Source organism: Phoenix dactylifera, chromosome 5, assembly GCF_009389715.1.
Source record: "Phoenix dactylifera cultivar Barhee BC4 chromosome 5, palm_55x_up_171113_PBpolish2nd_filt_p, whole genome shotgun sequence".
In the NCBI taxonomy this organism is placed as follows: domain Eukaryota; kingdom Viridiplantae; phylum Streptophyta; class Magnoliopsida; order Arecales; family Arecaceae; genus Phoenix; species Phoenix dactylifera.
This window is the reverse complement of record NC_052396.1, coordinates 18,210,375-18,236,819: the sequence shown is the minus strand read 5'-3', so window position 1 is coordinate 18,236,819 and position 26,445 is coordinate 18,210,375. Positions and strand designations below refer to the sequence as shown.

The 26,445-nt window shown below is 44.6% G+C and overlaps 1 protein-coding gene and 1 long non-coding RNA gene across 2 annotated transcripts; one reads left to right on the top strand and one right to left on the bottom strand.

The window, feature by feature from the left end:
* The first annotated feature begins 259 nt into the window (after positions 1-259).
* LOC103716643 lies at positions 260-9,086 on the top strand. Its single transcript, XR_605568.4, has 2 exons — positions 260-708; positions 8,699-9,086. It is a non-coding gene; the product is annotated as an uncharacterized LOC103716643 (long non-coding RNA).
* Positions 9,087-13,782: 4,696 nt separating this feature from the next.
* LOC103716642 (trihelix transcription factor GT-3b-like) lies at positions 13,783-17,517 on the bottom strand. The gene is made up of 2 exons (XM_008804726.3): positions 16,883-17,517; positions 13,783-14,732 (listed from the first exon to the last, which is right to left on the bottom strand). Exons 1-2 carry the CDS (start codon positions 17,198-17,200, stop codon positions 14,160-14,162), a joined length of 891 nt encoding a protein of 296 aa, XP_008802948.1. The 5' UTR covers positions 17,201-17,517; the 3' UTR covers positions 13,783-14,159.
* Between the last annotated feature and the right edge of the window lie 8,928 nt (positions 17,518-26,445).

The window sequence follows — 26,445 nt, the reverse complement described above, 5'->3', positions numbered from 1 at the left end:
GCATACCACTCGCCGAGCTAGCACTTTTCTGATGGGTAGGCAGTTCCAAGCCACCTTCCAAACGAACAAGGCCATTCGGAGGTGTATACGCAGCCTCCACATCCAACCCCTCCAATCTGCCGTGCCGACGACCTCCTAACCAGCCAGAGTAAATCCTTGCCTTTCACCTCCTGGTCTGCTCGTACCACTCCAAACCCGCCTATCCTCGGCCTTCCTTACAGGAATCGACAATGCCAAAACCTGCTCGGCTAGCTGCTCACCAAAAGCCCGCCAAACAATGTCCTCATTCCATCTCCTCTCCTCTGGTGGAAATAAGTTGCAGACCATGCGCCCCTCCAGCCAGCTGGGTCCGAACAAAGTGGGCCATCCACACAGCAGCAAGTCGGCCAACATCTGTCCCCTAAGGCATCAATAGCTCGTCCATCCCAATTCTCTCCGGGTCACCGTCGGAGCCCGACAACAAATGTCTCTCCGGATGAACGAACTGCGCGGACCCACGAGCGGAAGACTGACGGGGTCAGCCGGGCCCATGGTAGATCGCGGGTTTAGGTGTGACGTCCAAGGAGAGAACTATAAATGGAGAGAGGAGGTAGGAAGGGAGGGATCCGAAGGCAAAGATGACGAGAGGGAAGCAAAGGATCGACTGCGAAGGGATCCCAGCGCGAGGCCAGGGCCGTCGGCCTCAAAGTTAGCTGTCCCATCTGCAAGGTATCTATCCATCTATCTATATATCGTCCCCATCCCCATCCCCATCCCTCCAAAACCTAGCTCTGAGTTCGTCTCCCTGAGGATTTAACCCTCGTTCAAGAACTAAACTTGATGATTACGCATTAGATTAGATCCATGATTCACTGAAAATAGCACATCAAAATCGAATCTTGATGCATTTTGCATAATGTATCTCTTCAAACTTCAGAATCCATGCCCTAGCTGGGAGTTCACCTGTATGGGAATATGATCCTCGTTCAAAGATTAGTGTTTATGAATTATGATAGCCCATTACCGTTCCATGATTCAGTGGAAAAAGCTAGTCAACTCTTCTTGTTGCTGCAGAATATATGCGTCAAATACCTGTGGTTTGTATTATTGGAGTATAATCTTTGTTCCAATTTTAAAGTCGTGGTCACCCACCCGATAAATCCATGAGTAAGCTGAAATAGCACACATCAAAGTCGAAATGGATTTTTTTCATGCGAAATAACCTGTTTGTTTGTATGATGGGGAAATCTATGCTTCATGGTGATGCACAAGATGAATCCACAGTTCAGCAAAGATAGCATATCAAAATGGAATCTTGATGTGTTTTATGTAATATTCTGTTCTGATTTTAGAAGCCATGCCCTAGCTTTAAATTCGCCCTTATGGGAATATAGTTCTCGTTCAAAAAATAATGTTAATAATTTCCTATTAGATGGAATCCATAAAAGAGTCAAAATTGAATCTTGATGTCTTTTATATGATGAATCTCTTCTCATGGCTGTAGAATCTATACATTATGATGGGAGTAAAATCTTTGCGCTATTTTAATGTTCATGGTGACCTGCCAGATTAAATCCATGAATCAGTGGAAATAATGCATCAAAATTAAATGTTTTTGTGGTCATACGATCGATCTCTTCTAGCTCTAGAATCCATCCAAAAATGCCTATGGCTTATATTGTCACACCCCAAATCCAGGATATAACACGGCCGTGCTACCAAGAGGTACAACCCACGATAACACGAAGCCAACCATTATATTTATCTTCCAAATCCATCTTAAACAAAATATAATAAATTAAAGTCCAATTTAATCATCTATTAAATAAAACCAATACTGGTTTAGAGCGTTTAGATCTAAACATAAGTACCAAAGCTGTAATCCTTAACATTCAGAAAATCATTAACCGCAAATTCATAGTCAATTAAAATATTAAAATTCTTTTATAAAATCGCTAAGTTTGTAGTGTGAACTCCAAGCTTGGACCATTCTTTATTCCTACCGATCCTATTCGTTTGAAAAAAAATAAAAAAATAAAGATATGTAAGTGGCATTACTCAGTGACTATATCTTTTACTATCTTACCAAATCAAGCATAAGTTTTTGTATGAATCGATGCATCATATAGGAAAAATAATAATTATTGTAAGATAGAAGATTTCATAGTATCATATGATAAAGTAAGTCATCAAGTCAATCGTGCATGAATAAATCATCAATATGTCAGACATAGTTCCAGGTGTATAGCATAAATAAACATCATAAATCATTTACCATTTAATCATCTCATTGATCAAATTATTTCTTTCAGACTAAATGCTAAGGTCATTATTATTCTCATGACAGGACCGTAATCGACAAAATACCAACTACTATTACCTGCTGGTAGGGTCGTATGCCAATTATTGTTATCTGCTGGCAGAGTCGTATGCTAACTATTATCACCCGCTGACAAGGTCGTATGGAACTAGTTCCGAATGTCGATCTATCCCACTTTCAGGAGTCATACATAGCTATCTGAGAGCATTTTGCTATAGTTCTTAAAATAATTTTTCTTAAGTCATTTTTTTTAAATTATATTTTTTTGAATCATACATGAATAAAACACTAAATGACTTAATAGAGTTTATAGTCTATAAATAAGTACTTAATAGTAAAATAATCATGAAATTATTCTCTTCATAATAAAATTACAAATTTTATAAATAAGAAGTTCATAGTTTATACACAAGTCATTAATATTAAAATATTTATGGAACCATTATTTTGCAGTAAACTATGAGTTTCATAATATCGTATGTTTGATCCTTAATTTTAAGAAAATATGATATCATTACAGACAAACCTTATGCATAGAAAGTATGATAATTTAAAATAATAAAGAGTGTAAGATCTATTTACCTCTTCCATCCTAGACCATCAAATTTCGCTAAGCGAAGTTGCTAAACTTATTTAAAAATATTAAAAATATAATTAATTTCTATTCAGTGACTTGAATGGAATTAAAATAATAAGAAACATGGACGATTAGCCGGATGATGGTACTCGATGGTTTTGAGTGGGCCAGGCTTGCGTGACCCGAACAACGAATCATGGGGCACATACTCAATTAGGGTTGAGGTCCTTCAACAAGGTTCATCATCAGTGGGTTTTAGAAACACTCTATAGAGTCGGGGTGATCGGTCCGATAGACTGCCCGAGCATTCAAGCAATTTAGGACCTCTTTGCGGGGGTCAACTCAAATTCGTAGAATAGGAGGATAAGCCCCACATTGAGATTCATAGGTTTGGTTAGAGACAGAAATATGGAGATGAGAGAGAAAGGAGAGAAAAAAATAAGAGAGAAAGAGAGGGATGGGTTCTTTCTCTCTCCTCTTCTTATTTTCTTCTTTTTTGTTCTTCTTTCTTGGTAAATGGGGGAAGATAGAGGGTGGACCGGTGGCTGTCGTGGTCAAGGTTCGCCGTACCGGTACCGAACCCCATACCGGTGCTGCACTAGTATAGGTGTACCGAGTGTTGGTACGGTACGGTATGCCAGGCGTACCGACATTGGCGTACCGATACCGGTATCCATTAGTACGGGTACAATACGCCCGGTACCGACCGGTACAGCATACCATGGTCGTGGTCATGGTCTGGTTAGGTGGCAGCCGGAGGGGGTGACGGGTGGTGGAAAATAACCAGCAACGACAGCCGATCAAATTCAACCCCAAAAGGGTTTATTAGCTCGGTCATTCTCGGCTGGGGGTCTGGCTCTGGCTCGGGGCCGATGCAAGGAAGGGGCTGAGGCCTTTGGTGACAAATGCCGGCGACGATGATGGTCGGAAAGAGAGAAAGACAATGAAAACATGGGACATGAGCAGGGGACTTTCCGATCGATTTTTTGGCCGGTGACGGTGCTTTTGGACCATAGGAAGAAGAAGAAGTTAATAGGAGAAAGATCGGAACTTTACCTCAGCTTCGGTGGCGTCTCCGCCCTCGATCTCCAGCAGGCACAAGAACGGAAAAGTGTGGACTCGATGAGAGAAAAGAGGAGGACAGAGGAGCGGTAGCACTCGACGGTGGTGGAAGCTCTCTTTTATAGAGGAGCTCTAGGGTTCCCACGGTCTTGGGACTCCTCTTTCTGGCCAAAACCGCCGGAGGGAGAGGAGGAAGACCAGCCCCTTTTGGGCCGAGCTTGGGCCGGTCAAGTGGACCGGGCCTAGGTCTTTACATATATGATGGATATATAATTTGTTCTCTATTGCTACACGTCAAAGTTGATTTCTTTGTGGTTTGTATGATGCATGTGAAAGTTATTCCTAGGTTCTTCGGTGTTTAGCATGCTGATTTTTTTTTTTTTGAAAACCATGGCTGAACCTGATCGGGTTGCCTACGTACCCCTTCACAGGGGAATCAAGCCACACGTAGTTCTTTTAAAGCTTCAAAAATACAGCGAAAAAATGAATCAAACAATTTAATTCATGCATGCTTACAAGATCAAATCTAGAAATCAGCACATTAAGAACACATAGGATTATGCCGGAATCGTTTAAACAATTATGCCAAAACTTTTATGCATGATTAACTATCAGATCTGAAACTTAAGAACTCTATTCCAATTAATCTCCGAATATCCATCGAATGGATTCTGGAGATATCTCCGTGAGGAGCCCCAAAAGAGGGTAAAACCTCGGAAAATCGGACCTAGACCTTGACACCATAATAAATGATTAATGCTAGATTAATACCTTTTATGATGGATGAAAGTTGTGAATCTGATTCTTGACTTCGCAGCCACGTACACGAATGGCCTCTACGAGAAGTACACGCGAAGTCCTGAAGGATCTTCTTCCGCAACAGTGCTAGCAGCTGCAGAACACTTGAAAGCTGAAATCTGCCCGTCGGGATTCAATCAACTCTTGATCAATCGTCTTGAAGCAGATAGAGATGAGGTTTGTAAGGGAAGTAGAGGACTCAGATTTGATCTTGAATCTTCTAGATATTCACCCTGAAAACCCTATCTAAAATGAAGAAGAAGAGGAGGAGGAGGCGGGTGAGAAAGAAGGCTGCAATGGATGTTATTTTCGGTGCCCATGTTTGACCCCTTTTAATGGCCTCCGAATTTTCATTCAAAATTCGAAATTTATTTTCAGAAAACCTCCTTTAGTTGGCGCATGCAAAGGAATAGGAACAACCCAAATCAGATCTCAACCAAATCTGATTTAAATTCAAATTTTAAACACATGTGCAAGAGGGGAGGAATTTGAAATCCATGCAGCAGAATTTTTCTACCTCTTGTCGCATATATTTCATTTGAAATTCGAATTTAAATGATTCAGAGGTTCACACGCCAGCTAGGGAAGTTATTTGATGTATGAAATCATTTAATATATTGCTTAATATTTGAATTCAAATTCAAACAACAAACAATGTCGCCATGTGTCAAGCAATGGGTCCATGCGCCATGCAATAATTTTGGTTTATTTAAAATTCATGAAATCCAATTCTATGTCACCACTAATTGCCACATCATCTGAGCCTAATCCTCTTGGGTTGCACCTAATCAAATTTGGTCAAACCCGAATTAAAACAAAGCAATTTGGTTGAACCCAATCTAATCAGGTCAGACCCTGATTGAGCTCAAATTGAATCCAATTCAATTTTTGGCTCATCCAAACTCAATCAAATTGAATTAATTACTTTGTGTTGGACCTAATCCAATTAGGTCAATCCCCAATTAAGAACAAATTAATTTAAAATTAATTTGATCAGCTTAAGTCTTTTTTGGTTCTGACCTAATCCAATCAGGTCAAAACCCTGATTGAGCCCAAACTTGAATCCAATTCAATTTGGCTCAACCTTAGCACAATTACTCAATCAAATTGAGTTTATTAGTAATTTAATTACTAATTAATTCTTCAATAATTACTTTAATTATTTTATAAGATAATTTGCCAATCAAATTGACCAAATTATCCCTGAATAATTCTTTAATCATTCATCAGCTTTCTTGATCAATCAGGAATCTTCTATGCGTGTGACCTCATAGGTTCGAACCTAAGCCGGTAGTATAGGAACAATTTCCTACACTAATCGATGTGACCATCTAGCAATGGTACCCGACGTCCAGATAGGCCAAATATATGCGAAGCAAATATTCTGGAATCCTGAATTATGGTTACTGTATAACTCAATCCCTTTAACTCCTAATGCCAGGATGACTTAGAGCTCACTGTCAACCCTATAATTAGTACATCCATTATGTGATTAACTTTAGATATCCCGTGACTCCTCACTGGGATTACCCTGGCCAAGGTTTTGCTAAATTAATCAAAAGACATTATCTCCTGTTTTCAGGAGGGGTCAATTCCATCTTGACTCACAACTGACTACGCAAGTACTTGACTGCACCCAGTGACCTTCCGTCACTGAATTAGAAATTCAGGTAGTCCGGTACTAAAGTACTGTGAGTTGCTTGCTAGTCACAGGTTACGGTCTCAGGTCAGAGGGCCAAACTTATACCCATATCCACTCGGAACATCTCTCGACAGTAGAGCATTCCGGAATTGGTCACGTTCAGTGAAATGTAATCCTACACTTCATCTGTGTGGCATACCAGTGTCTCCACACTCCTTGGTTAAGAGGACAACCAACGTATATGTCACACAACGACCTAATCTCGATAATGCTGTCGTCCTAGTAACAACATATCATTTGGTCGCAAACAAGTTTAAGGACTCAAAGATAAATCCTCTTTTATCATAACATAAGTCCTAAGGACTTCCTCATATAAGAGTTCATTTGAAGATGAAATGATGAATAATGCCAAATAACACTTTATTAATTTGTTAATTCATTTACAAAATTCAATCATCAATATGCTGACGATTGACATTTAGGATACAAATCCCAACAGCATGTTGTGGCTTTAGGGTTCGTATGTCTATTCTGATCATTGTTCACACGTTTGGTATCATGATTTCTTTTTTTGGTTTTGAATGTAAGGGAAGCAAAAACCATCCAAATTTATTGACTTTTTTAGCTAGACTTTCTTGATATATTGTGTAATGATGCTCGACTGTATAGTAATGACTCTTGTAAAAATGGGAGAAAAAGGAGCGAGAAGATGACCAGTTGGTTGGATTATTGATTGCCCAAGTTTTTTCAATTGATTGAGATGATGACTTTCATTCATCATGAAACTTTCAATTTGTAAATACCCATGAGATTGGATCCTCTTTTTGTTTCACTGTTTTATGGTAAATCCATGCAAATCCTACGTACATGTAGGTTAACTGTAGGTGCCATAAATGGCCTGCAAAACCACCACTAATATATGAGGTGCTACATTATTTTTCATCCTTAGATTTCGACCTTGCCCTCTTGGCCTTGTTCTTATTGTGAACAGCCCTCTGTTGGTGGTACAGGTGGTCCATTTTTAAGGGATCCTCCACATTCTAAAAGGTGCTGCTAATTATCTTTGAACAGAAAAATGCCTCCAATGCATTTATCCACGTCGATTAATGGCAGTTGGCATGCAATAGATCTAAGTTTGTTTTATACAGGCCATCGAGAGTGCTTGCAACTTTTATTTTTGAACGTAATTTGGATATTGTGTTCTTTCCAATTAAAACATCAAACTATAGTTTTGGCTCAAATGTTGAGTTTGTTGACCAAAGTATCAAGTATATTCTCTAATATATACAGTACTTTTTGGCAATCGTTTGGTCATGAAAGTTTCAATCATCATTGTTATTTGTTTTCGAATTCTTTCAAGTGATGGACATACAAGATTAAGGTCAGTTCCTATTTGTGATATGCATACTAAAGTAAATGGATGAATGTTTTCTTGAGTCGTCCTGTGAACATTGGTCCAAACTTCTAGGGGAATATTTTATGTCTGAGCTACAAATCAAGCTTCGACTCAGCATGTGTGATTTCAGTTGGTTTTCTCCTTATAACTCCAACATGGAGATGTATGCAAGGTAAGGCTATGTATATCTGACCCTTCCTAAATCTTGCAGCAGCAGTCCATGATTTTCTCCACATTTGACCCTTCCCAAGCGGTAGCACGTCCTTTTTTTTCTCCTTAATTACTCTTAGTTGGTCAGTCTATGGGCTCGTTTGGTTCGCGGGAAGTACTTTCCCTTCTAGGAATATGATTCCTGGGAATTAGATTCCTAGGAAGAGGATACCTAGAAAAGTACTTTTGGCATGTTTGGTTAACCATGGAAAAGTGACAAATTTCCAAAGTGCTTATGTTTGGTTGACCATCCACTTTCCTGGGAAAGTTATGTATAATTCCTATTATGCCCTTAATAAAAATTAGATCTTTAATGCCTCTTTAATGCTTCTTTAATGCTGAAGGGTCTTTTTGGGAAAAAATAAAAAAGGAGTAATTCCCACCTCATGGGAAAGTAACTTTCCCATGTTTCTCATGGGAAAGACTTTCCCATGAAATGTGGGAATCATATTCCCATGGGAAAGTAACTTTCCCATCTCTCTCCTTTGAAAACTCCAACCAAACAAGAGGCATTTCATTACTTTCCCGTTGACTACACTTTCCCCCCTCCTTTTCCTGCGAACCAAACGAGCCCTATATGGCATGTCTTCTCATAAATGCATAAAGCTGTGCATGCTCTGTCCCTTCTACTGCCTTATCCTCTTTTTTTTGTTTCCATCTCACATTTTCCCCTAAATTTTTCATGCTATTATCAAACTAAACTGATATTTCCAGGTACAACTAGCAAACCAGAATCAGCTTGTGGACCATTGTGGATCAAAGCACCCCAAGGAGAAGCCTCCTAGTGAATCAGGTGGTTAGTTCATCATGAATCGCAACAGGCTCCAGCGTGAGTACTGAACAAGCTGCATGACTTAGAAGCATTGTTCACTAGTGGTGGTCCTTTCTCTCTTTTTATCTTTTTGGTTCTGGAGTAGAAACCAATGTTATGCTGATATTTGATCCAGGAGTAACTTTATGAATGGATTTGTCTTTGGACTCCAAAATGCTTATGTGAACACAGCCTGTGGCAGTGTATTACAGTGTTCATAACAATATATAACATGTTTTTCTTACTTGAGCTAGGATTGGATCAATATCATATGGTTTGTTGTTTTGCTCTTGTTTCCTGGTACATGGCATTGTGTTTTCAATAACAGAAACTCTGGTGCTCCAAAAAGATGAACATACTGGAGACAATGTACAATAATAGCATGTAATAACTTACGCGCCGGTTTCCAGCACCCGACACATCAGACTCCAACCAAAATTGATCCCTGTTTTCTTCTGATGAGTTTGCTGATGAATGGCTTGTGCCAGAACCATGTTCTTTTATACATCGATATACTGGATCTTGATGGCATGATGAAAGGTAGAATATTTGTTTACACCACTTTCTGAGCAACAGGGGAACCCAAATTGACTGAATAAATTTATCAGACCAGGAAGTACATTTTTGATGGTTAATTATTGATGCAGCATCAGTATGGGGAAAGAGGAGAAGAAGGAAGAACAAGAGAAGGAGAAGGAAGAAAAGGTTATAGGGACGCAGGAAGAAGAGAAGGGGAGGAGGAGGAAGAAGAATAAGATTTGGGAAAAAGAAAATTCTTAATCATTCATTCATTCATTAAAACCCTAATTATGAAAATAGTCTCCTATATAAAGGGCCACTTACACAAAAATAACTCCTAATAAGCCCATAAATAACACAAATAAGCCCTCAAATGCAGACAAGCCCAAAAATAAAAATAAAATAAATATGCAAATAAACGGGTCTGACTCAATCCGGAGGCTCAGGATCATCTGGATGAAGGGCTCTGATGTCCCCATCAACTCCTCCCGGGTGAGAAAAACTCGACCCCGTCGAGTACAGGTCTGACCGGCTGTCGTACTGCTCCAGAAGATCGGGATCAAGGCACTGCAACTGTGCTCTGGAAATCCACGTCATATCAGACTTTGGTCGACCTTTCCACCGAACAAGGTAACGTTGGTAACCACCGTTCCTGGTTGAAATAACCTGCTCATCCAATATATGTTCTATTTGTTCTCTGCGTGCATAAAATTTGGGCGGTGGTGGCTCAACAGCAGGTAATAGATCAGGGTGTCCAACATGGACAGGTATATCAATAAAGGGATTAGAAGATATGAATATTGTCTTTTTGTATGGGATTAAATCTTCAATATTAAATGTCGCACTAATCCCATCGTCATCAGGAAGATCCACAACATATGCATTCGAACTGATTTTCTTTAAGATTTTGAACGGTTCCGCACTACAAATTTGCAATTTCTTAAACGTATCTGAAGAAAATCGTTCAAGCCTAATTCTTATCATGATGTAATCTTTTTCACTTAACTCTTTATAACGTCTATGGGTTGCTTAGGTTTGTAATCATGCACCACTTCGAATGGACTCATATCTATGGACTTGTTAACCGAATTATTACATGCAAACTCAACTGTCGGTAATATTAAATCCCAGGTCCTAGTATATGCATTTGGGTTGAGCCTATGATGTGGAAGGTTGGGCAGAAATACTCCGGGAACTAGATCAATTGCGTGTTGGATATCACGCATCGGAGAAAGTGCATCCGGAAGATCATTAGGGATTACATCATTAAACTCCTCTAGAAGGAAAACTACTATAGGGGAATGTTCAAGATTGGACTCCACATGGGTATCTTTAGCTACAAGTGCCAATTCAGGTGACTGGCTCTCAATATCTGTCACTACCTCTTCCACAGTAGTGATGTGAAGTGGCTTGGTTGTACTTAGATCAATAGTCTCCCTTTGGAAATCATTTTGAACAAAATCTAATCCTATAGGTTCGTCTTCAAAGTCTTCTTCATAGTATTCTATATTTGGTTCATAGACTTCTTCGACATATTCGACCTCTTGGCTCCTAGCTTCTAGTTCAGTAATCAGGTAGGTCCTAACGGAACATTGGGATGCTATGTGGTCGAATTGTTGACACCTTGAGCATTGGGTTTGGTGCCCAAGAAAATGGGGAAGGATTACAGGTGGTGCAACCAAACCGATTTTAGGTTGGGCTGCAACAGAGGTTGGCGGTGTAGGGGTCCTAGAATTTTGTATGAGCTCACGGATCTCTTGTGTGAATTCCTTGTATCCAGCCCGCATGGCAACGATATGTTCCTTGATAGACCTCAAAATGTCGGAATTCATGGTAGCTACAGGGATTTTAGGTTGACTGAGATAGTACTTCATATCACTACAGGTTGGCATGCAATGATGACACTGGGTGATGATGTGAAATGCAGTGTCACTAATGAAACCCTAATAACTATAATGTAGGACCAAATTTGATGCAGGACAACCCACTAATGCAATCATTATTATTTCAGAAATCAGCAAGTCTTCACAATAATAACTTAAAATTTAAATGTTGCTGATTTTTACTTCGGTTATTCAGAATTAAGGATTAAGATTATTCAATTTAAGAAATTAGATTGCAATCAAGTAGTACAGTTGTTCTGATCCTAAAGTAATCTGATCGAATAATATTGAGAAACGTCCTGTTACTAAGGTGTGCTAAATTAATATCTAGATTTTAAAAGGCGAATGAATGGGTTTGAAAGTAGGGGTTCTATGTTCTGAATTTTGACAACAAAAGTAAGTTTCAAGAATATGGTTATCATGCAAGAGAACTAGAACATAATTAGATGAACAGGTTCAAGAAAAGTGGAAACCTTATTACCTGTCGTGAAGGAGATGACCAGAATGTGTGTTCGTGGGCTGGGGCGACGATCGGTGCGCGGTTGCAGCTTATGGACACTTTTAATGGACTTCAACTTGGCTCTGATCACAGCAACTTGGCAGGGAGATAATCAGCCGCACGGAACCTGACTGGCCTGTGGGCCTGCGACTATGGGCCTGTAAAACAATGGACTGATGGACCTTTAGAGAAGGGCTGGGGGAATTGGCCCCGAAGGCCTTGGTGGACTGCGGCTCACAGGGGGTTGATGGGACTCGGGTGAGGCCCTGCTGGCCCGATAAGGGAGGTGGGAAAAGGGTAGCTCGGTTTGAGGTTGTTGACCGATACCAGTTGTTGTGGGGAGAGGGGAAAGGAAGCTCGGGCGGCAAGAGGCGCTAGCGGTGGTGAGAGGCGGTGCGATGCGGCGGCGGCGTGGTGCGGCGGCGGTGCGGTGCAAAGGCGGTGGAGCGGCGCTGCAGTCGGCCGCGGAGAAGGAGGCGCACGGGCTCGGCAGCGGGGGGGAAGGCTGGCCGGCGCGGCGACGCTGCTCGTCGGGGAGAGCGACGACGGTTCGGTCACCGGAGGTCGAGCGGTGACGGCTCGGGGTGCTCGGAAGAGGCGGCGGAGCCGGAGGGGGCGCTCGGAGGAGGCGGCGCTCGGCGACGGGGTGGCGACGGTTGGACTCAGGCAGCGGGGAGGCACCGTGGACGAAACGGCGGCACCTCGGCTGCTCGACGAAGATGGCGTCGACGGGCAGACGATCGGGGAAGAAGAACAGGTAAGGTTTTTTTTTTTTTAACACGTGGGGTCACGTGCGTTTTTTTAAACCTTGGATCCTGTCGGATTCAGGTTGTCGGGCGTGACCCGCTCCGATAACCCGTTAGTCCTCACGTGCAAGGCACGTGAATTTTTTTTTCCTTTTTTTTTGTGGAACCGGGCTAACAGGTTGTGGGTTAATGGGCTCGATACTTACCCGTTAGGGCTTTCTTCAACCTCCCTATGGCTACGGGCGGGCGTGCCGATAATCGTGGCGGCGACTGCGGGCGGATGGAGGGCGCGACGGCGGCTGCGGGCTTGCGGCGACCGACCGCGGGGCTCCACGGCGGCGGTCCCCTCTGCGGACACGACACAGGCAGCCAGTCTCAGGCCTCCGTGGGCGGCAACAGGGTGCCCGATAGTCGCGGAGCGCTCGGGGCGCGCGGCGACACTTCGAAGGGGGCGGCGCTCGGCCTGGCGGTGGCGTGATGCAGCGGCGGTGGAGCGTGGGAGTGGTGGCCACGGGCTTGGCGGCCTGCGGGACAGGGCCGACGAACAGGGGTCTTCCCCTCTTTTTTTTTGTCTCTGATGAGAACCGAGAGGGAGGGAGGGACCTTCTCTCTCTCTCTCTCTTTTGTGTGTGTGTGTGTTGTTTTCTGGTGAGCACCGAGGGGAAGAGACAGAGATGATGTCTCGGGTGGGATTTTTGGTGGAGTGAATAAATAGGGCCAGTGGACCGTGGGAGGTTGAGGGAGAAAATGCTCGATTGTGGCTTTGGCAACGGGGGCAAAGCCGGGGCTCTGATACCAAGTTGATGCAGCACTAGTGCGGGGAAAGAGGAGAAGAAGGAAGAACAAGAGAAGGAGAAGGAAGAAGAGGTTATAGGGACGCAGGAAGAAAAGAAGGGGAGGAGGAGGAAGAAGAATAAGATCTGGGGAAAAGAAAATTCTTAATCATTCATTCATTCATTAAAACCCTAATCATGAAAATAGTCCCCTATATATAGGGCCAAATAAACACAATTAACATAAAACCCCCTTACATAAAAATAACTCTTAATAAGCCCACAAATAACACAAATAAGCCCTAAAATGCAAACAAGCCCAAAAATAAAAATAAAATAAATATGCGGATCATCTGAATGAAGGGCTCTGATGTCCCCATCACTTATGATATCATATGGAATTCTAAATCCTCTTTGTGACTATAAAGGGCTTTATTGCTGTGAAGTGTTCAATTGTGAGATGACTTGGGTGTTGAAGCAAGGTTTGCTTGTCATTCTTGAAAGAGCAATCAAAGAAACTTCAAAAAGTTCCACTTTGGATATAGATTGCATGAGGAAGATAATGAATCCCAGAACCATCTTTCCATTAATTCTATGGTTAATTACATTCAACAATCTGATGTTACAGGGTTCGACCGAGAGTAATTTTTTTTGTTTTTCAAGCATGAGATACTGTACAACCATAATTACAAACCCAAAGATATGTATAAGCACTCAAATTCCAATCTTTAAATTCTATCGTCATGACTCCTCGCCAAAAGCAATCTTTGGTGAGTACAGAACTTATGATTTGGATTTTTTTTTTACATGTTAGTACATTGTTGTATAGTTTCCTTTCTGTAAGGATGTCGTCACAATTATGCAACCATAAAAATTGATCACAAGGCCATAGAATGCAAGCCCCACTCTTTTTCTCTCCAGCTCTACTTGCTGCAAATTTCTTATCACAAGTCTTCCTGTAGGAGCTTATTCAAAAGAGTGGTTAAGAGTGCATCCCTTTTCTCAGCCCGCATTTCTTCCCTTCTCCTCCTCTGCTCCTCTCTCTCCCACCATGCCTGCTCCAGCATCAGCCTCTCCTTCTCCAGCTTCTCCATTGACTGCCGCCGCTCCTGCTCAAACACCACCCGCTCCTGAGCCCGCCGTTCCATCATCTCCCACCACTGCACCTCCATGTGCTGCTGCTGCTGCAAGAAGTCCTGCAGCAGATTACAGATGCTGCTAGTGGTTGCTTTTGCCTTGTCTGTTGCCCGCTGCTGCTGGCCTCTGTCAATTTTCCTCTTTCTTGACTTTGTGAGGCGCTCCCCATCACTGTCTTCATCATCTTCATCATCTTCGGATAGTTCATCAGAGGATTTATCCGCACCTAGCCTCTTCAGTTTCTTCTTAGAATGGGAAGCTCCTGATTCAGACTCAAGCAGTTCACGCTGCATGTTTCTTGCACGTTCTGTGAAGACAGCATGGAGCTCTTCAAAGAAAGGGCATTGTTTGCCAGTTTCTGGATCAGCTGTTTCTTTACCCTGTGGAAATAGACCGGGTTCATTGCATTACATTCTGTAGTACCTAAATGCCATGTGAAAATATGAATAGCTGCACGTTCATCTTTTACTGTTAATGTTGTAAGGTTTGAATTTTATTAATAAGCATGGAGTTACTATCTAAAAGCATTCTAGAGATGCATAAAAGTCATTTACTTTGAGAGAAAAAACAAACCCAGTTATTCTTTTACAAATCTTACAGTATACAATGTTCTGTTGGCTGCCCTACGTCTATAAATACAAGTACTGACAATTGACTAACTAAGCAGGACTTGCACCTGAAAAAAAATGCTTACAAGATTTGAAACAACAAGTCTAAAATAACTGTATATTTGGAACATATAAGCTGAATGTTGGTCCTGATCAAGCACATTACAATCTCAGATGAAGAAAAGAAACCATCTATCAGTTCATCCTGTCAATTAGAAATCTCATGATAACGTGCCCAATCAGAACTTTGTGATTACTTCCAATGTATAATCTCCAACAATGAGATCCACATTTTTGCAGCTAAATTATTACTGTTTACACCGCATCCTAACCTATAGAGGGACCCTAAAGGCGACGATGCCATGTGGCACTGTCAGAGACCAGATAATAATGAGAAACTGGTCTCGTTAATGAAAAGTAGGTCAAGAGGGTCAACTCCAATTCAACAAGGCAGACATGGAAGCCACTAACTGGGAGATAGGTGGTGATCGACAAAGATGGTTGGCACATAACCTGACCTAAGGGTTGAATGATAGTGGTAGGTCAATCAAGCCAAATATAGTGTCACGCAAGACAGACCGAGCCATGTCTAAAAGGAATTAGTCGAACCAAGCGGAGTGATTGCCTAAGGCGTAGGTTGAGTTCTAGAGGTAGCAGGTTTGGCCCATTATAAATATAACCTACTAGAGAAGATACATATTGATTTAAGAAGCTAATCTTGCCTGATGTTGACATCAGCCTGACATAGGATGAAGCCTCGGAAGCAAGACAGGAGGGGTAGAAGCAGTTGCTGTAAGATTGGATTATGGAAAATGGAGATGTGGGAAAGAGACAATTGTCCAACAATTAGAGAAGGTATATATAAGTATTAAATTGTAATTCTGAAAAGAGACCCTTCAGGGAACGATTGAATCAATTTACCAGTTTCTTTTATTAATTTATTTTTCAATTATTTTTTAGTACTTTTAATTTATAGTTTGTAGTTCATAGCTCATAGCTCCTAGTCATCGCTCCCTTTCTCGAGAAGGCCGTACCTTAATGGTGAAAGTTCTTGAAAGTTAAGCCAGTAGGACCCACTGTCACCTATACCTTTCCAGTTCGGATGCCACATGCACGCCTGCACATCTATCCAAACACCAGCCATCAAATTGTTCTCCTTCCCATCCCCATCTCGAGGAGAAGGGAGAGCCAACAATTACCTGCTACTAAATTTGTAGCTTCAATCCAGCATATATAAATAGAAAACTTCAACATGATTGGCAAGAGAAGGCCTGTTCATATACACTATCGAAGATCAATAAGCAAACCCTTATACCAAAACAACATTCGTGCTACATCGCCAATAAAGATGCATGCCTATTCAATATCATAGGAATAGAAACGCTATGGTGATGTATATCTCTTGAATAGACCTAATTTTACTGCTCTAGAGAAACTGTAATACATGAAAATTTGTTAAACCTAATATCCTCTATACAACAAGTTAATTTTACACTATTTTAAGTAACAAAAAAATTCCATTTTTGTCCTTTTCTCCAAAAGAAAAGAAACGAAAAAAAACCCTTCCCATCATTCTTAAACAGGTAAAATTAGAAAAGGAAAACAAGATTACCAAACGCTAATAACCCAAATTTTTCGTTAAAAGAAAAGGAAGTAGATGAAAACCAGCTAATAAACCTGACATCCCAATTGAATTAACTTCGAGAAAATTATGCTAGAAGAGGCCTAATTAGAAGCAATCCAAATGCTAACAATCCCCAAAAGAGAAATCTTTTAAACCAACATTTCCTAGAGGAAAACCAGCAAATCATTCTGAAATCCTAATAGATAGAATCCCTGGCCGAAAAAAGGAATTAACTTTAAGAAATTAAGCTCAGAGAGGCCAAATCGGAAGCCATTAGAAATCAAGTATGCAACCGAACCTTGTAGCGATTGACGAGGTTCTTCCACTTGCACTTACACTGCTCCGACGAGCGGCGGTAGCCCCTCTCCCTCATCCGGGCAGCGACCACCTCCCACATCGTCTTGTTCCGCTTCGACACGTTGAAGTCCCTCTCCAGATCCCCTCTTATCGCGATCAGATCCCTCGTCTCCTCCGGGGACCACTGCGGCATCTTCTCCTCCTTCCCCCTTCCGCCGGCGCCGCTGCTCGTTCCCCCCGCCTCCGCAGCCGGATTCAGCCGCAGCGGCCCGCCGGCCCCCATCATCCCCATCCCCTCCGCGCCTCCTCCCCGCATCATCTCCCTTCAATTCTCTGAACCCTAACCCTAACCCTAATTTTAGATGCTTCTCCTTGGAAATCGAAACTAGGGTTTAGTGTTTTCTTGTATTTCTATTTCCCCCCTTTTCCTTTCCCCTCTTCTTTGCTCCTTCCGCCTTCCGCAAAAACGAAGCGGAGCAGCCAATCGGCCTTTTGTATCGCCGCCGTTTGAGGGACGGGAAGAACGGTGCATAACGGTCGTTAGTTAACACTATGACTGTAGTTTTATTGTATCAGTGCTGGCTGATAAAATAATAACTGAATTTCTTGCACATATATCCCTCAAAACTGCTAAATTTATGTGCATACCCATGTAAACTTTTTTTTTTTTTTTGGGTGCACCGGCAGCTCATACTAATCTCGCATGAGCACTGCCCACTGAATCAAAGGCCAAAATACTCCATAGCGATGGAGGGATAGGTACACATCGGATCCAAAAAATGTTACCAGAATGATAAACAGCGAAGAAGGCGACCCAATCAGCAATTCTGTTTGTCTCCCGAAATACATGCACAACCTGGAGAGACAGGCACACACCGAATTCAGAGAATGTCACAAAAATGATGAGCAATGAAAGAGGTGACCCAATCAGCATGTATGTTCGTCTTCCGAAATACATGCATAATCTGGAAGATGTCATACTTCTACCGTAATTCTTTTTTTTCACAAATGCTCCTGTGCTAACTAGGTGTTTGAATAGTGTTAAAATTAGCCATTCCTAGTAATTGGCAGTAATATTCTTGAAATAATTAGAGTAGTTTTTTGAAGGGGAATATAAGTTATTTTACATAGGTTAAAATTAAACCATGATTATACAAGCACAATCCCAAACGGAGAATTTATGCAGAAAATCATATTTAAATTGGTATTCGTGCAAATTGCAAATTTACAAGAGATTATAAACAAAATTAGAAATGTTATAGGGTGTATATGTAAAAGAATGAAAATGATTTTTTTAAAAAAAACTTCAACAAGCTTATAATGTAGTTATATAAAACTTATTATTAACTTTCGTTGCTAAATGGCTCTTTCATCGCTATATGAAAACAAGAAATATGGTTAACTTTATCATTTTCTGCATTTTATTTGGTGAATCCATTATGGTTCAGTTGGCCATTACATTCAGAAAATTTTGGTTTACATATTTTATTATGTTACCCTGGAATGGTTAACAGATCTTACATGAAAACGAAATATGAGCCTTAAACTAATTTTAGTGGAAACTATTATTGAATTTCATTTCCCATGTTTCATTAAAAATTCCCGAATGATTTTATGGGGACTATATTTGTTGTCACTATATGAAAACATGAATTTTGATCTTATCATAATTATGAAATTTTGATCTTTCCATGTTTTGTATAGTGATCCTAGGATGGACTTTTAGTCATTATCTGGAAATATGACATTTGAATTTTATTATAATTAATAAGCAATAGAGGGACATTTCATCAAATTTCATCTCTTCTTTCATATGGTCACTAAAGCGTTTACTCATTAGCAAAAGCAATGTATGAAGGAAGGTATTGTCTTTATATCTGATTTCCCATTTTACATATAGTAAACAGTGAATGGTTCTATGGTTACTATATAGAAGTTTAAAATTTGAATTTTAATATAGTTAATGAACCATGGAGGGGCATCTACCGATTTCAAAAGCAAGTAAAAGTGAGAGTGCATCTATCTATTTCAAGTTCACTAGCGAAAAATTCAAACCATATAGACCATGGCCACCCAATCCCGTTGGTAATGAGGCCAAATTACAAATGTTTCTTTATTAGATTTCTCACAAAATGCTTTCAAATTTTAAATGTCACGTACTCCAAATAACCAAGGAGACTAAATTATAAGGTCCCTCTACACAAGCTTATGCACTCCTAATAAGATAATCGATGACATAAATGTCAAAGAGTGGAAGGTAGAGTTGGATTTTGGATGACTATTTTGAATCTAGCATGGACGTATGAAATGAACTTCTTAGTTTGTTTATCTTTCTCTATTTTACTCATGGGAGCTCTATTATATTCTATTATCCATTACATATTATTAAAATGGAAGCTTAGCTTCTGCTGAGTTTTCCATTTGCCACGTACACGCCCGTATTAATAATGTTACTAGTATATTTTTTTTATTTATTTTGGATAATAAGTCAGTCTCCTACTTCATACGGCTCTTTATTTTGTACCGTATTAATAATGTCATTGATGTATTTTCTTATTTTAGATAATAAGTGGGACTTAGTTCTTTATTTTGGATAATCTACTATCTATTATCTATTATATATAACTAAAGACTAGGCTCAATTTGTACTGTGCTCTCCATTCATCCCGTAAACACCCATATTAATAATATTATCAACACAGTTTTTTATTTTGGATTATATTAATAATGTTATTAATCCGGTTTATTTTTTTAGATAATAAGTAGAGCTCTTATTTAATATGGTTCTTTATTTTAAATAGTGTATATATATATATGTTGGGGGAAAAACCCCAAGTCATACCGCCACGGAGGCGCTCGGCTAGAGAGCGCCGACCGGAAAGGCGCTCGGCCAAAGAGCGCCGACCAGGAGGACGCTCGACTAAAGGGCGCCGACCAGAGAGAGAGCGCCAAGAGGCGCCCAATCAAAATAACCAAGTAGAGATGCTCGGATAGGAAGAGCCGACCAGCGAACGCTGACCAGAGAAGCGCTCAATTAGAAAGCGCTGACTAGAGACAGCGCCAAATAGAGGCGCTCGGCTAGAAGGTGTTCGCCCAAAGGGCGCCGACCAGGAGTACTCGAAGCAACCCCGCCACAGGGCGCCCCTCTAGGCGACCAGCTCGGCTCGGCACCCTTGCCGAGCCGATGCCTTAACTAATACTCCTCCCCGCCAAGCTTTCTCGAAAGGTCCGGCGGCTATACACGCGACTCTACTACGGCCTGCCACTATCTCCAAGCCATCAAGGCATAAGATCTCTGCAGGCATTCGGCACGACCTGCCATTAATGCATGAGACTCCCTCAAGTCTCCGATGCACCCAGTCATTTAATGAGCACGACCCAAGACGATCTCCGGATCACTGAACCATCAGAGCGTTTGGCTCTCCCTGACCGCCGGTTCATTCGGTAATAAATGCACTTACCATCCACGGACCCCAGGCCCACCACAGCCGGCGGTTCAACCACTCCAACAGGTCTGATCGACCGTGACAACTCCCTGATTCCGGTCCGATTCGGTCCCGTTCTCCACTACGCCATTAATGGGCCAAATCGTGCCCAATTATTACAAAAGAAGACAAACCTCCTGTCACCTCCCAGGTAACAAAAATCCTTCTATAAAAGGAAACCTGGGGGAAAAGGATGGGGGGCCCCCCGGACAGAACCCTCCTGGACCGGGTGAAAAGAAGCAAACAGCACAGACACAAGGGAGGAGAACACCCTCTTCATCTTATCCACATATTCCTGCTGTCTTCTCCATAGACTCTCTTCCTTGCTCTCTCCACATATCTGCCCCCTCTGACTTAAGCATCGGAGGGCCGGCGCCGGGGAGCCCGGCCACTGGCTTTTTGCAGGACTTACGCCCCCTAGGAGGACGTCACCAGTCGGCGCGCCGCCGACCACCGTCCCCGCAGCGGAGCTCCTCCTTCCCCAGCTTCGCGGTAGCCCCCGGGTCCAATTTCCAGCAACAGTTGGCGCTAGAGGAAGGGAACCGAGTTCGCTGCCATGAAGCTAAGAAGCAAAGGGGCTTCCAACGCCTCTCGACGTCCTCCACCCAGTCCTGAGCATTCCGTCCGGAACTCACCACCTCCGGTCGAGCCAACCCCTCAAGTTCGGCCGGAGCAGTTTGATGCCCTGGTGCAACAAGTGCAAGCCTTGGCTACCGCTGTCCAAAGCTTGCAACCCAGGGGCATCCCAACGGCACCGCCTCCTCCGGCTCCAGTCCAACCGGAGCCTCCTGCAAGCGGACTTCCCCTTCGAGGTCAGGACTCTCAAGTCCAGGCCTCCCTCTGGAGAGAGCACCCCGTCAGAGGCCATGGAGGCTGGCCACAACCTTCAGAAGCTGAGTCGGTTCCAGGGCAACCCGCACCCGAGCGAACCGCTGCAGCAATCCTCCAGAACGATGAACTCGACAGGAAGGTCGAGAAGCTGGAGCGCCAAATCCAGGCACTCCATGGCAGGAAATCGGGGCGCGATGGCGACTTTGAGTTTACTACGAAGTCGCCCTTCTCCCCAGAGATTGAAGATGAACCAGTTCCGCTACGGTTCAAGATGCCCCAGGTAGAGCCCTACAACGGCAAGGCCGATCCCCTTGACCACCTGGAGAGTTACCGGATCTTGATGGCCCTACAAGGAGCCTCGGAGGCCATGATGTGCAAAGCTTTCCCGGTGACACTCCGAGGACCAGCCCGGCTTTGGTTCACCGGGCTGAAGCCGAGTACTGTCTCCTCCTTTGAGCAGCTCGGCAGACAATTTGCTGGCAACTTTGCCGCCAGCCAGCCCCAGCGGCGGACATCCGACTCCCTCCTTGATATCAAACAAACGGAGGGAGAATCCTTCAAGGAGTACTTGGACCGGTTCACCGCCGCAACATGGGAGGTCCGGGAGCTTGACCAGTCAATCGCCATGTCGGCATTGAAGACTGGAGCCCGGTCCTACAGATTCCTCTTCTCGATCGAGAAGAATTTCCCCACGGACCTCACCGAAATGTTCGCTCGGGCGCGGAAGTATGCCAAGGCAGAAGAGGCCGTGGCAGTTAGGCGGGGTGGGACCGAGCAGAACCCCAAGAAAAGACGCCGCGAGGAGCGCGGCCGGCCCAGAAGCCCGTCTCCGCGACGAGCTAAGAATCCGCCCCGCCCGAAGAGTCCACCCCGGTTGAGAGGACCGCCGCAGCAGAGGTCACCACTCCGCCCGAGGTTTCCACTGCAGGCCCGTGCACCTGAAGGGAGGTATGAAAAGTATACTCCCCTCAATGCTCCTCGGGCTGAAATCCTCATGGAGATTGAGAGTCGGGATTGCATCCGGCTCCCACCCCCGAAGCCAGACACCAGAATCCGGCGTGATATCCGGAAGTATTGCCGTTTCCACCAGGATCACGGCCATGATACCGAGGATTGTTATCAGCTCCGAAATGAGATCGAAGCACTCATTCGCCTAGGGGCGCTCGATCGGTTTGTGCAAGGCCGGCGTGAAGGGAAGAAGCCAGCCGAAGGAGCAGCACAGCCTGAAGGTTCAAATGCCAACAGGCCCATCGCCGGCGTCATCAATACTATCCGAGGCGGGACCTCGGCTGGGGAAGCCTCAGGGGAAGAAGCCTCCTCAAAGCGCCCGCGCACCTCTGAAGCCATCTCCTTCTCAGATGATGATCTAGAGGGAGTCGAAACTCCCCATGATGATGCCGTGGTCATCTCCATGATCATAAATAAATTCGATGTAAAACGCATCCTAGTTGATAATGGAAGCTCGGCGAATGTTTTGTATTTTGGTGCTTATTGTAAAATGGGGATGACAAAAGAACAGCTGCGGAGGATGAATGCTCCGTTAGTTGGATTTACTGGGGATTCAGTCCCAGTAGAGGGCGAGATCGACCTTCTGGTCACAGCCGGGCTCGCCCCTCGTGAAAGTACCGTGGGTATGAGCTTCCTTGTAATACGCCTGCCCTCGGTTTACAATGCCATCCTCGGAAGGCCAGGACTCAACGCCCTCCGAGCAGTGGTCTCAACTCACCACCTGCTGATGCGATTTCCTACCAGCCAAGGAGTCGGTGAAGTCCGAGGGGACCAAATGGTGGCAAGGCGATGCTACCTAGCGACCCACGAGGCAAGACGACCAGCCGAGGTGCCTGCCCCAACGACTGACCAGCCCTCAACTGAAGTTATGGAGGCACGGGTCAACCCCTAGAAAGAGAGGGTAGAGCCTGGTGAGTTGTTAATTCAAGTTCCCTTACGAGAGAACTTTTTCGAGCTAACCGTGCAGGTCGGCTCTGGCCTTGGCGAACACGAGAGGAGTCGCCTCGTCAACTTCCTACGGGACAATATGAATGTCTTCGCATGGTCGCCTGCAGACATGCCGGGGATAGATCCGGAGGTCATGGTCCACCGGCTTCAGGTGAAGCCGACCTGCAAGCCCGTGCGACAAAAGAAACGAGGCGCCGCCCCTGAATGACAACGAGCAGCAGCCGAGGAGGTCGGCAAGCTCCTTGAAGCCGGCTTCATCCGGGAGATATCCTACCCGAAATGGCTCGCCAATGTGGTCCTCGTCAAGAAAGCTAGCGGGAAGTGGCGTATGTGCGTGGACTACACCGACCTGAATAAAGCCTGCCCGAAGGACAGTTTTCCACTTCCCAGCATCGACCAACTCGTGGACTCCACCTCGGGTCACGAGCTGCTGGCATTCATGGACGCCTTTTTCGGATACAACCAGATCCGCATGGCGCCAGAAGATGAGGAAAAGACAGCCTTCATCACCGACGGGGGAACCTACTGCTACAAAGTGATGCCGTTCGGTCTAAAAAATGCCGGGGCAACTTATCAAAGGCTGGTCAGCCGGATCTTCAAAGACCAAATAGGCCGAAACATGGAGGTCTACGTGGATGACATGCTGGTGAAAAGCAAGACGGCGCAAGACCACATAGCCGACCTCAATGAAGCATTCTCCACACTCCGAAAGTACCAGATGAAGCTCAACCCAGCTAAGTGTGCATTCGGGGTCACCTCCGGCAAATTCCTCGGCTTCATCATTACACAACGAGGAATTGAGGCCAATCCAGAGAAGATCCGAGCCCTCCAAGGGATGACGCCTCCCAGGACGGTCAAGGAGGTACAGCGGCTCACGGGCCGAGTGGCAGCCCTCGGGAGATTCATTTCCCGCTCGGCCGAGCGCTGCCTTCCATTCTTTGCAGCCCTCAAAAAGCCGAAGAACTTTTTGTGGTCGGATGAGTGCCAGCGATCTTTCGAAGAGCTTAAGCACCTGCTGGCTTCCCCTCCCCTACTCACGAAGCCTCAATAGGGTGAGCTCCTCTACTTGTATCTAGCTGTCTCCCCTGTAGCAGTAAGCTCGGTCCTGGTCCGAGAGGAGGGGAAACTTCAGAAACCAGTGTATTACACCAGCCGGGTCTTAAGGGATGCTGAGACCCGATACTCCAAGCTTGAGAAGACCGCCTATGCTTTGGTCATCTCGGCTCGGAGGCTCCGACCCTACTTCCAAGCTGATACAGTGGCTGTGCTGACTGACCAGCCGGTCAAGCAGATCCTGCAGAGATCAGATCGTGCGGGTCGGATCACTAAATGGGCCATTGAGCTCGGAGAATTCGACATCGAGTACCGGCCCAGACCGTCGATCAAAGCACAAGCACTCGCAGACTTTATAGTCGAGTGCACCATACCGGATGAGGTCGAGCCTGAACCTGAGCCACTGCTGGAGCAGACCCCGAGTTTGACATGGACTATACATGTCGATGGCTCTTCAAACTCGGGGGGTAGCGGAGTAGGATTTATTCTCACCAGCCCGGAGGGGGTGGTCGCCGAGCAGGCCCTGCGCCTCGAGTTCCCTGCTTCCAATAACATGGCGGAGTATGAAGCGCTCGTCGCCGGGCTTAAGCTAGCCAAAGAGCTAGGAGTGAAGGACTTGAAGGCCTTCAGCGATTCTCAGCTCGTCGTCAACCAAATTGTGGGCGACTTCGAAGCCAGAGACCCGACCATGCAGAAGTATCTCCAGAAGGTACGGGATCTCGCCTCGACCTTGGACTCTTTCCACATTCAACATATTGCCAGGTCGGACAATCTCAGGGCCGACCAGCTATCAAAGCTGGCGTCCTCTCGCATGAGCGAGCTTCCCAAAGAGGCAGTACTGGAATATCTCCAAAAGCCCAGCACAGACGAGCCCGAGCAGACCCTCTGCACCGAGCTCGAGCCAAGCTGGATGGATGAACTCATCAGCTATCTGCAAGACGAAACCCTCCCCGCTGATGAACGAGAGGCTCGCCGAATCAAGCGCCTCGCCACCCGGTACATACTACACGAGGGAAAGCTCTATCGGAGATCCTTCACCTCTCCCCTCCTCAGATGCCTTCGCCCAACAGAAGCTAATTATGCCCTGCGCGAAGTCCACGAAGGGATTTGTGGAAACCATCTGGGAGGGCGAGCATTGGCCCATAAAATTCTGCGCCAAGGATATTATTGGCCGACACTCCAGAAGGATGCTATGGATTTCGTCCAAAGATGTGACCGGTGCCAAAGGAACGCCAATGTTCAGCGCCGGCCCTCGGCTCCTTTGACTTCTATCAGCTCCCCTTGGCTTTTTGCCCAGTGGGGAATTGACATCCTCGGGCCATTTTCACTGGCCACCGGGCAAAGGAAGTTCCTGGTCGTCTCCATCGACTATTTCACAAAGTGGGTGGAAGCTGAGCCCCTCGCCCGGATCACCGAGCAGAAGATGCGGGATTTCGTCTGGAAGTCCATTATCTGCAGATTCGGGCTTCCCCGCATCCTTATCTCTGACAACGGTCGCCAGTTTGACAACATCCACTTCAGGGAGTTCTGCTCCGAGCTTGGCATTGACCATCGCTTCACCTCGGTCGCGCACCCTCAGACGAACGGAGAAACCGAGGTAACAAATCGTACTATCTTGCAGGGTCTCAAAGCCAGGCTCGACAAATCCAAAGGATAATGGGTCGAAGACCTATACAATGTCCTGTGGGCTTACCGGACTACGTTCCGCATCCCCACCGGCGAGACTCCCTTCAACCTAACATATGGGACGGAGGCCGTTATTCCACTAGAGACTGGGCTCCCCTCTCCAAGAGTCGAGCACCACGATGCCAGCTCTAACTCTTCGCAGCTCAGAGGCAACCTCGACCTGATCGAGGAAACAAGGGAGGTCGCCCGAGTGCGTATGGCGAGGTACCAGCAAAAGACAGCTCAGTACTACAACGCCAGGGTCAAGGTCAAATCTTTCAGACCAGGGGACCTTGTCCTCAGAAGAGCTGAAGCCTCCCGACCAACTGAGCAAGGGAAGCTGGCCCCGAATTGGGAAGGACCATACCGAGTCACGCGCATTCGCCGACCCGGAACTTATCAATTGGAGTCTCTAGATGGGACTCCCATTCCGCGGAGCTGGAGCTCTGAAAATCTCCGCGTGTACCACCAGTAGAACCCTAAGGGGTTCCCCATTATTCAACCATTGAATTTCATTCTATGAATTTCATTTCACAATAAACTGATGGTTTGCGAACTTATTCCGAGCTCACCA

Excerpts from the sequence above, each read along its gene's own strand:
- LOC103716642 (XM_008804726.3), bottom strand. The coding sequence starts at position 17,200 with ATGATGCGGGGAGGAGGCGCGGAGGGGATGGGGATGATGGGGGCCGGC. Across the intron at positions 14,733-16,882 it reads ACCTCGTCAATCGCTACAAG|GGTAAAGAAACAGCTGATCC; the intron begins GTTCGGTTGCAT and ends CTATTTCCACAG.